General features: G+C 31.9%; 1 protein-coding gene across 1 annotated transcript; it reads left to right on the top strand.

The window, feature by feature from the left end:
• Nucleotides 1-1,937: 1,937 nt before the first annotated feature.
• On the top strand, nucleotides 1,938-4,273 carry LOC114752117 (sanguinarine reductase-like). The gene is made up of 4 exons (XM_028940835.1): nucleotides 1,938-2,083; nucleotides 2,210-2,307; nucleotides 3,255-3,364; nucleotides 3,972-4,273. The coding sequence occupies exons 1-4, from the start codon at nucleotides 2,001-2,003 to the stop codon at nucleotides 4,035-4,037; spliced, it is 357 nt and encodes a 118-aa protein (XP_028796668.1). The 5' UTR covers nucleotides 1,938-2,000; the 3' UTR covers nucleotides 4,038-4,273.
• The last annotated feature ends 7,461 nt before the right edge of the window (nucleotides 4,274-11,734 follow it).

Here is an 11,734-nt window from a genome sequence, read left to right as displayed (position 1 = left end):
CTCCCAAAACCATGGCTTCAAAAGTTCTCCCAAACAGGTTTCTCATCTTTACTTTTAGGGACGCAAATTATTTTTAACCCAGGGCATATTTGGTTTTAATCTCTTTATGACCCAGTAACTGACCTTTATTGGTGATTAAAAGATGTCATAAAATATGACTGTTCTGTCCGAAATTAAAAGTGTTCTGTGAACCTTCTAAATTTTCTACTATTTTGTCTCAAATTTGTTTGTTAATATCCTGATGTAGACTGCCCTTTGACAAGATATAATAAGAGAAAAAGAAAAGATCAAGGTCGTTGTTATTGTGGTTTTCTTTATTGAGTTAAAGTTAGGTACAAATCAACTCGCTGATGATTTGAAGAGAAAAATCAAACTACAGTTTGATCAGAGTTGTTAGTTCAAGGCACTAATTGGCTTCCTTTGCCACATTGCTTTTGGCTTAAAGACAACCCCCCTCCCCCAATTGTCTAGAATAAGAGGCACCCACTTGTGCCTTCTTATTCCTAGATTTACCAAGCATAGATCAAAACTTTAAAGGTTGACTGAAGTGATAGGTCGAATTCTTGTGGAGTGATAGGTTGACTGAAGAATTGGTGCTACTTTAAAGGTTATAAATTGGTCCTTTTTAAAGAATGCCTTTGGTTGTAACCAAAAAATAGAAAAGGATGTCTTTGGTATCTCCTTTATTTGATCATTCTTTTAAAAGGCTTTGCTGGAAGTTGGAACTACATAATCAATCCCCAATTTACATGATGTAGGCAAGGAAAGAATAAGAAGCTTCTACTGGAAATTGAGGTTTTACCAAATGAATTGCCCAATGCATGGGAATTATAATGGTGGATGAGAGACACATGGAGTTCTTTTTTTTATTTTTTAGTTGACTAGGTAGTCTGAGATAAATTGGGGTAAGGACAGAGGGAGAATCAGGCTTAATTTGTTTATGTGGGGAGTTCCATTCCTTTTTAAGTTGTTTTTGTGTCTATTTAACTGTAACGCAAGGGAAATACTTGAGTCATAATATGCTATCAAATTAATACATTCCTAGGTGCATGGTGAACGTAGGGTTGAGATGTTACAAACGAGATGGGTGGCTTGGAGAGACATTGAAAATAGAGTCAAACTTGGGTGAGCTAATGGAATTCACGGCTGTAATCAATGGTTCCCTTGTCGGTAGGGAAGAGAGGAGAAAATCAGTAGTTGTGTTGTCTCTTGCACAAAGGTAAACACAAAGGGTTAAGGTGCAATTTGTTTCAAGAGTTTTCACTCAAGATCATTGGGTGTCTGGAATTTTTTTTTTTTTGGGGTGAAAATTTGCTTCAAAAGTTTAAAATCGTAGTAATTTTGCCCCCCATACCATTACAAAACTAATGTTGACTGTCAAAATTGTAACGTTGACTATTACATTTTTAATGATTGGGGGCAAAATTGTTATGATTTTAAACTTTCGGGGCAAATTTGCACCTAAAAAAAACTTTTGGGCATCCAGTGCTCTTGTGTGAAGACTTCTGGGACAAATTTGCACCTTAACCCTAAACACAAAATTCCAGGTGTGACAATGGCACTGAAAGACCAGATTTGGCTAAATTTAGTGCACAAGAAGAGGGGAAAAGAAAATAATAGAATTCTAAATATATCTTAGATATTGATGTACAACTTATAGTAAATATCAGGATAACTATTTTATTTGATTATAGACAACCTGATAAGAAATCCTTATATTTCCTAGATATGAGTGCCTAGTATTTTAATCCTGCTCTCTACTAGGAGATAAAGTATCTCATTGCTCGAATTTCTTCTTTGATAATTCCTATTCATCGTAAATTGTCCCAATTATCCTATTACGAAGCTCCAGTCCCGTACTGTACTGGCAACATCTCATAATGAAATGAAATTAATTTCATGTTTCCATCTTCCATCATAGTTGCACTTTTATCATCTAGAAGACTTGTTGATTGTTTGTGTCACACATCTACTCATAATCTACTTTGTGGTGTAGCGTTATGAACCTATTTGGTGTCCTCAAATATAAGAAGATGGCAGAGGATTTTCTCCAGAGTTCGGGCATTCCATTTACTATTATCAGGTAAGTGAAAGTTGCGTTTACTTATTATCTTTGCTGGTATATAAATAAATAAATGGAACACATTAATTTGGATTATGTGCCATTGAGCTCTTAAATCTCTTCATTCCACATTTTAATGCATGTCAGACCTGGGAGGCTGACTGATGGGCCATACACGTCTTATGATCTTAATACTCTGCTCAAGGCCACAGCAGGGCAACGGCGTGCTGTCCTTATGGGTCAAGGTATGTTAAGATGCTTGTTTTGCCTTGGCACTAGTTTTTATGTTTTTGTTCTTCATTTCTAAGCATTTTCAACCAATGAGTATAGAGAGGCTGCTAGAAGCTCAGTGTGGTGATATTATATTATAAACCAACGATTTGATTGCTAGTTTGGTTTGCGTTTTAAGAACAAGTGGAATCTGAATTGGGACGAGTGTTTCTTTGTGGTAATGACCATAGCTAGGAAAATATGGATGCTAGGCTCTCTTGATTAGCAATAGAAATTGCTCAAAGCTTGGAACTAGGTACCATTTGTGCTGAGGGTGCTATGTCACATACAACTCTCTATGTCTTTTGTAAGGTAGATTGATTAGAAAATGGAGGTTCCGGTTTGGTAAGTTTTGAAAATGGTATAGATGTTGACATTGGAGCTACCATTTTGTACGTGACTCCCCACAATTGTAGCAACAAATGAAGTTGATCTGAACCAATGCAAAATTATCCTGAATTATACGTGATGAGTCTTGAAATAAATGGACAGCATTCTTAAAATATCTTGAGAATTGGTCTATAATTTATTTGAATCTTTTCTCTGCGTTTAAAACAAACCAATTTGTTCTTCTTTGAACTTGCAAAAAAACAAGGGAAGGTCTTCATACTCGGACCAAATTTATCACCATTCCCTTTCATGAAACTCAGCTGCAGAACTAACAAAAGAAACAGCAGAAGTGAAATGCTAACCAATGTAAGCATCTGGACTTTACATAATACTCAGAAGAGAAAAGACTCAACTTTTAATGTGACAAATGACAGGGCAGTTCCTGAATTTTCTAAATGACTATTCGAGTTGAAACACATGGTAGTTATCAGGAGTAGAGTTCACCATAGTTAATACTTCTATAATTAGTTTATAATTGGGATGGTCTTTTCTTTCTTTTTCTTTTTGATAAGCATCTGCAATCGACTTTCAGGAGATAAACTGGTTGGAGAGGCCAGCAGAATTGTTGTTGCTGAAGCTTGCATACAAGCTCTGGATGTAGAATTCACTGAAGGCAAAGTATATGAAATCAATTCTGTTGAGGTAAGCTTTTAATAGATTTCGCATTATATAGTATAAGCTATGGCATATGAATTTGTAATGTCAGTGCGATTAGAAATGGCATGACAAAAAGTTAAGGGGCCAATCTTCCTTGGCTAAGTAAAAATACTGGCGATTACTGTTTTGTGCCTCAGCATCCTTAGGTTGCGCAATTTTAACCTTTTATTTGCACTTCGCTTTCATCGTGAATACCACAACTTGGGCCCTGTTTTTGCTGCCATAAGAGAGGCATTTGCTTTTCATTCCTATATAAATGGGATACATAACATCTGCACCTCTAGTAGAACTTATTTTTGTGATCATCGAGAGAAGTTCTCATTTTCAACATTTTTTGGCTGTAACTAAATTTGTTTCTCCCATATTGCACAAAGTCTAAGGAATAAGCCACACTATTCACGACTTATAATAGCTTCTTGTAAATTTTATATTGTTGGTTAATATGAATTACGGGTCTTTAGTTGTCATCTTTTCTGTCAGTACGTCTCTTATTTCAATTTGTATTTCTGCGGATAGAGGTTTATGGACTAAAATGAATATATTGATGCATATAATTGATGCTAAAATGAATATATTGTAATAATGATCATAGGGTGAAGGTCCTGGAACTGATGCTGCAAGGTGGCAAGAACTATTCAAAGCTGCAGAGTCCCACTAACTACAAATACATGGTTTGTGTGTGTATGTGTAACATGGAAACTGACAATTAGGCATCTTAAATTACTGTTGTAAAGTGTAGTATTCTAATCATGTCTGCAGTAAGTAGCATGCGTGTGTAAATCTGTACGATCTTATGTTGCTGTTTTGGACAAAGTTCCATGGTTTTGTCAAGCGCGGCAGGAAGACATTCCGTCTATCCTTGCAAGCTTTGTACATTTCTTTTTTTATGGTTTAGTGGCATCCTTGGCTTATCCCCAAAAGGGGGGGGGGGGGGGAGCATGTGCGTCAGATGGGAACCAGTTTCCCTGCTAAGCACGATGATGCGCACCAAGTGCTCATCACCCAAAGCGCAGCGTTTCAATTAAAAGTAGACAGGGGTTCTATTTATTAAATCGCCACAGTGGTGTTAAATTGTTAATAGCTCACACCAAGTAATTTTTGTGGGGCTCTACAAACACGCTTTTGCATTTCTCTTCAGCACCGCTTTATACAAATTGCTCTTCTGCATTTGAGCCAGAGTGGTGCAATTTTCCTATAAGAAATCGATGAAAACCAACATCTGAACCATTATTTTAAGTTTTTTTGCAATGGCTTCCGTTCGTCTCTTCTTCAAATCCTACTTTGGTTCATGAATCCCTGCACCAGCAAACTAGATCTGCGTAATCCTTTCAAGCATCATTGAACCAAATCTCACTATATGCTGTTGAACCATGCGTTACCTTTTATCCCCATGTGCCGTCCAAGGACAGCCGCCGTCAATGACGACGCTCATAGGTGAAAAAACAATTCATGTCTGTAAGCTTCCACTGTCAAAAGCAATTTCAGAATCTAACGATTAGGGTTATCATGCAATCAGTGGCCAAGATTTCTCCCTTAATTACTAAACGATGCGTTTGGGTGATGAGCACCTAGCAGGGAAACTGGTTCTACGTGAGATGTGAGCTTTCTTTATGCTAGGTGTCTGTGTGTGTGTTTCTTTGTATTTTTAAGGTTTTTACCAACAAGAGTTGGTCTAGTTGATAAGGAATCAACTCATAACCTACAAGATCATGAGTTCAAATCTCAGTACTTATATGAGGATCTTGTTGGTGACTATCTATAAATATTTCTATAAGCATTCTCTAAATCTGGAGATATGCTTTGCCTCGGGTGGGCAAGAACTAATTCACCTACACTTTTTTCTTTTTGCCAAATAAAAAAGTTTTTATTTTTGAAAAAGAAAAAAAAAAGATCTTCAAAACTAGTCAGAAAACTTGAAGCAGTTAACTATTATTATAACGAAGCACTAAAGATGAGATTAAGAAGGAAGCATATTGAATTATTTATATTGTTTGATGCAGTTTGCTTGTAAAGTGAAATTACATTTTATAATGCTTTACATTGTATGCCTTTCTAATTGTAAATATTATTCTTATTTACATTTTTGATTTACTCTTTATCTTGTCGTAGTTATCATTTATATAATTCTTTCTCAAAGCATGACAAATGTTTGATTTTTTTAGGTGCGCATGTAGTTATTTGGTTAACTTATAATGTTATGTTCTCACCTAAAACAAAAAAAAAAACTTATAGTGTTATGTTTTTATTGACATATGATATATTTGTCATATTTTAATTTAATATTTTAATAAAAAGGTTAAGCCTACTTTGGTTCTTGTATTTTTAACGGGTTTTTATGTTGGTTTTTAAACCCCTCATTAGGATATATAAGGATGAGAATTACTCAAAATTAAAACTTGTTGAAAGTATAAATTTAAAAAATGAAAAATAAAATGTGTGATAGAAGAGGACAAACATCCATTTTTGACTAACAAAATCAATTTTGAGTAGAGAAATTGATTTTTCAATAATAAAATCTAATTTTCAACATTTGAATTCATGTTCTATTTCTTAGTTTCAAATTTGATATATCATCAATTTGAGTGGGAGCAATTCTTCATATGTTTCTTTGACCAAAAAAAAATCTTCATATATTCACAAATGACTAGACAATTTTTTTACAAAGTCACAGAAGAATTGCATCATATCCCTTTGACCAAATATAAATTTCCTTTGTAGCAAAAAAAAATTTCTCAAATAAGAAATTCCCTAATTTTTTCTTTTTAATGATAATATGAAAAGTACTGAAACAAGAACATTGAGACTACATCAAACAATTCTGAATTGAGTTGAGGTGCTCTCTATCTTCACACTCATCAGGTGCTTAACACGCACACACACCATGAATTATGGGAAAATTTCATTTAAGGACCGTAGAAGAGCATTTATATCAGTCAACTTCTAAAATATTCTAAAATATCACTACAGTACTAAAGAACCAAATTGAAATTAAAATTAAGAGTAAGATTATAATAATACCTCTCACTTTATTTTTTAAAAAATAAATATTAAGGGACGCAACTGTTCCGGCCACCGGTGCTCAGGTGGCCGTCACTGGAGGTTGGACCTCTAGTGGTCGTTACTGTAGCTTTGGTGGCCAGAACCCATGACTCCTTGGCACAGCAAAAATAATGTAACCACCAAGCCAAGCAAGCCATTCAATTATGTGATGCAAATAAAAATATGTATATAACAAAACAAACGTAACTGTTCAAGTATAAGTGAACAGGTGAAATTAGATGATTTATAAGTAAAATTCAATAATTTACAATAAAAATTAGGCAATTTACAAATAACATAATAAAATTCACAACTCTAAATGCAAATGTTTAAATGCAAATGAGAAAATGAAATTTGAAGATTTACAACAAAAGTTTATGGATTTACAACCCAAATTTGGCTATTCACAAGAAACATAAGAGAATTCACAACCCAAAATGTAAGTGTGTTGAGTGTAAGTGAACAAGTAAAATTCAACAATTTACAACAAAAAATTTGACAATTTACAAATAACATAATAGAATTCACAACCCTAAATGCAAGTGTTTAAGTGTAAATGAGCAAGTGAAATTTCAATATTTACAACAAAAGTGTATAGATTTACGAGTGAAATTCGACAATTTACAAATGAAATTCGACAATTTTACTTGCTTATTTACATTTATATATTTGTATTTGGGGTTATGAATTTTATTATATTATTTGTAAATTGCCTAATTTTTGTTATAAATTGTTGAATTTCACTTGTAAATTCATAAACTTTTGTTGTAAATCTTCAAATTTCACTTGCTCATTTACACTTAAATATTTACATCTGGAGTTGTGAATTCCATTATGTTATTTATAAATTGCTTAATTTTTGTTGCAAATTACTGAATTTCACTTGTAAATCGTTGAATTTCGCTTGTAAATTATCAAATTTCACTTATAAATTCATAAACTTTTGTTGTAAATCTTCACATTTCACTTGCTTATTTACACTTGAACACTTACATTTGGGGCTGTGAATTTTATTATATTATTTGTAAATTGGCTAATTTTTGTTGTAAATTGTTAAATTTCACTTGTAAATCGTCTAATTTCACTTGTTCACTTATACTTGGATATTTGCGTTTGTTTTGTTATATATATTTTTATTTGCATCACATGATTGAATGGTTTGCTTAGCTTGGTGGTTACATCACTTTTGGTGTGCTAAGGGGTCATAGGTTCAAACCTTCCCTTAGCCACCTTGTTTAAAGAAAAAAAGAATTCGGCCACCGAAGCAGTTGCGTCCATTAATATTATTTTTTAAAAAATAAAAATGAGGGGTATTATTATAATCTTACTCTTAATTTTCATTTCAGTTTGGTTTCTTAGTCCTGCAGTGATATTTCATAATGTTTTGGGGGTTAACTAATATAAATTCTCTTTTGCCATCCTTAAATGAAAATTTCCCTTGAATTATTCACAATGACACAGCCAGAACTTTCCGGGAAAAATGACGATAAATTAGAGAGACCAATTGCATAGACTAAAGCATCAATCACGTCGATCACAAAATATTAAAAGTAGTCAACAGCAAAAATATAGTAGTTAATAGTTAAGCAAGAATAGTCACCAAATTTTAAAAAAATAAAAATAGTCAATCACAATATTAAAGTAGTCAGTAATTAAATAAGAGTAATTATCAGAGTTCTAAAAACCAATTTAATCAATAGCTAGAAAAAAGTAGTCAATACATAAAAAAGAGTAGTTATCGAAACTTCGGTAACTAGCCAGTGGCAGGTTTCTTGATGCCGAAGCAATGGCAGCTAAAAACCTGCTGAGGTAGCAATATTTAAAAAGAAAAGAAAAAAAAATAATAAAGGGTGTTTGTGTAATTTGGCAAGATTTGAAAATTCCAAAATACTCCTTCGGTCTTTAATATAAGACCTATTTAACTAATGTGATTAGATTAAGAAAATTAGATAAGTTAGTTAATTATAAGAAATATGACATATTTTTTCTAAAACACTATAATTATCTTCCTTAATATCCTCCTTTTTTCTACTTGGTTACGGTTGAGAAAGTATCCATAGGGATAATTTAGAAAAATTAATAAATATGAAAAATATGTCTTGTATTTAAGATCAAAATCAACTCAACAATTAGGTCTTATATTAAGGATCGGAGGAGTAATACAAAGAATCTAAATTGAGATTTTAAGATTCATCGATATTGATTTATTTTTTAGTAATTTCTAAGATAGTTTATCGTCTTTTTTCTAAAAAATTTTGCACATAATGATGGGTTTCACATAGTCAAAGAAGAATTGCATAATATCCCTTTGCCCACCTAATATAAATTTCCCAAAACAGAATTTTCCCTAATTTTTTCTTTTTCTTTGTTAATGATAATATAAAAAGTGTTATAAATAAAGAAGAAATATAGAGAAAAATCATACAGAAGAAGAGATAATCAACAAGAGAAAGTACTTCTCATTCCATTCAAGTGTGCTCAATACATTACATGGCTTTTATTTATAGACACAACTTTACACTTTTGATAGAATCTACAGATTACATAATAATATGAGATAATTGTGGGATATAGAGATAATAGGAGATATTAGAGATTATAAGAGATAGAGGAGATAATGGGAGATATATGGACATCCACAAAGATATTATTATATTCATAACACTCCCTCTTGGATGTCCAATATTATTAAAAAACTTCAACTAGGAAAAATCCTATAGGATAAAAACTTAGTGAAAGAAAAAGAGTACATCATTTATTAATACACTATGCAATGCTGCCTCATTAAAAACCTTACTAGGAAAACCCAGTGAAACAAAACCATAGACAAGGAAAAAAGAGTACAGCGTGCATTAACTCCCATTTTTAACAACATCAGTTGACATCTTCGAGCCTGCAAAATCTAATATAACGAACAACCCTTCTAAATATTGTAATGAGATAAAAACATCAAATATAAATTTCATAATCTTCTGAAAATTATGAGACGAATAGTCCTTTTGTGGTTTATCCACACGTGGATCATACTATGATCTCTTGACATGAGAATCAAACAAAAATACTTTATCTATATAGCCATTAAAATTAGTCTTGGGTACCTTCAAATAAAATAATATTACCTCCATGACACCCTTAAAGTAATGAAGAATATTTTTAATTCCATTCCAACATCTTTATGTTGATAAAGAACTATATCATGCTAATCAGCAAATGATATATCATATTCTGTATGACTAGATATATAAATGCTTCAGTAATACTAAAATACGATACTTTTGGACCAAGTGTTTATTCATTATCTTCTAGAGGTCTAAATCGATCTTTAGTCCACATCTAAAGATCTTGCAACTACTAAAACATATAATGGATGTTGCTTATCCACATAATGGATGTGACTTATCTATATGTATTCTTCTAAAAGCTTTCATTTCAAATTTTTTCTTTAAGTAATCCGTAACTTTTGAAAACTCATCAAGAGTTCTGATATATCATTATAAATAATACTGACAACAAACTCATTATGAATCTTTTCACAAATAGACAAGTTAGAATAAGTTTACATCATTCATTCAGTTGATATTAACTACATATATCTCATATAGAGACTTACTTCAATAGTGTTCTTGAGAACATAATTGAATGCTTCTAGAAACTTAAATCCTTCAAGGATTTTCATACATTATGATCCATATCTATTCATGTATTGGATCATTTATATTTATACAAGGATTTAGATCCTTATGCAATTCATATATAATTTCACTATATAGTGAGTCACTGTATTTTCTAGATGCATATGAGATATTTTCATATATTATCAAACTGTTAGATTGATAAGATACATAAAAATTTTAATTCACCACAAGATTGTATTTCTCTTTTCTTGTACAAATGCCTATTACACTTCAGGTGCTTGGGTTAGAGCTACACAAATCTCTTGTTATAATGTCGCGTCTTTTCTTTTCTGTTGGCCAACCATTTTTCTGTCTATATCTCATAACAGATTTATATATAAGATTCTCATTTGATCATATGATATCATCAATCAAATTATTGTCGAGAATTTTATTCCTTTATTGGTCCCATTTTCTTTTATGACATAATATATTGAGATTTCTTTATTGCTTTTAGACACTTAAACCTCTTCAGGAGTCAAAGAGTTATGTCTTAACTTCTTTTGCAATTCATGCCTCCTTAGTATGATCATCATGATCATTTGCTTCTTTTTCTTTTCTTTTGGAACCAATCATAATCTCATGCTTTTAGCATGTCTTCAAGAATAGGAGCATTTTTAGCTGGAATATAAAAATTAAGAATTCTCATTTGGGTCAGTAATTGCATCTGGCAGACATTAGTAATGTTTGACAAATGCAATACTTTATGAACTTCTAGTTCATACTACTCTATTTGAGGATCTACATTTGATAGTAAAAATGTATTTTATGTGTTTTCTTTTCCAGCTCCATATTTTCTCCTCCTCATATTGGGAACATTTAATGTAGGTCTACCAAATCCATAAATCTGCTTTAAAAACATTATTTTGTTTCATTTAGAGACAAACAAGAATAAGGAGATTCTTATCCAACAGTAATCCCAACTTACTTTTAATATCCATCTATGAGCATTATTGCGGTAAAATAATAGAAATTGCACATTCTAAGATGAAAAATATCTTGCTCCTGACCAAAAGCCAATTATAATGGAAGAATTCACAATACATTGTTGGTTTGATGCATTATGTGTAAAAATGTATAAAATCAATCATCCCAATACTCAAATGGGAATTCTGTTCTCATAAACTCTGATCTAGCTATTTATTGAGGCTTTTACTAAACATATAATCATCAGCAACGAGAAGAACAATCACTAGCAATCTCAACGAGAATCATATTGATTTCATAATCAAGAACTTATGTACTCGATGTAATTATCTAAACATATTGGCAAACTTCATGTTACAAGTTAATCATAAACACCTGTGACCATTTTATAGATGCATCTTTCACTTATAGAGTATTACTTTGGTCCACTTGGTGTCTAAATGGGCCCATATATAAAGTTGATACATTATAAATCTGCACAGATCTGATTTCAAGCATAGCTAGTGATGTTCTCTTATTTAGTTCTTTTAAGAACAAGCAACACATAAAAATTCTTGAATCATGTATCATTTTTAAAGAATCTTCTGGTTCTTTAATAAATGACAATGCACATTTTTCATGATATTTTGTATCATTATAATCTGGGATGATCTGACCGTTTATACCAAACTATGAATGGATAAACTTCTAGTTTATTGTAAAATTATTCTCAATT

The sequence above is a fragment of the Neltuma alba genome, unplaced genomic scaffold, assembly GCF_004799145.2.
Source record: "Neltuma alba isolate B1F8T4 unplaced genomic scaffold, ASM479914v2 tig00007243_pilon, whole genome shotgun sequence".
Classification (NCBI taxonomy): Eukaryota; Viridiplantae; Streptophyta; class Magnoliopsida; order Fabales; family Fabaceae; genus Neltuma; species Neltuma alba.
The sequence above is the reverse complement of the archived record's forward strand: the minus strand, read 5'-3'. Positions and strand labels throughout refer to the sequence as shown.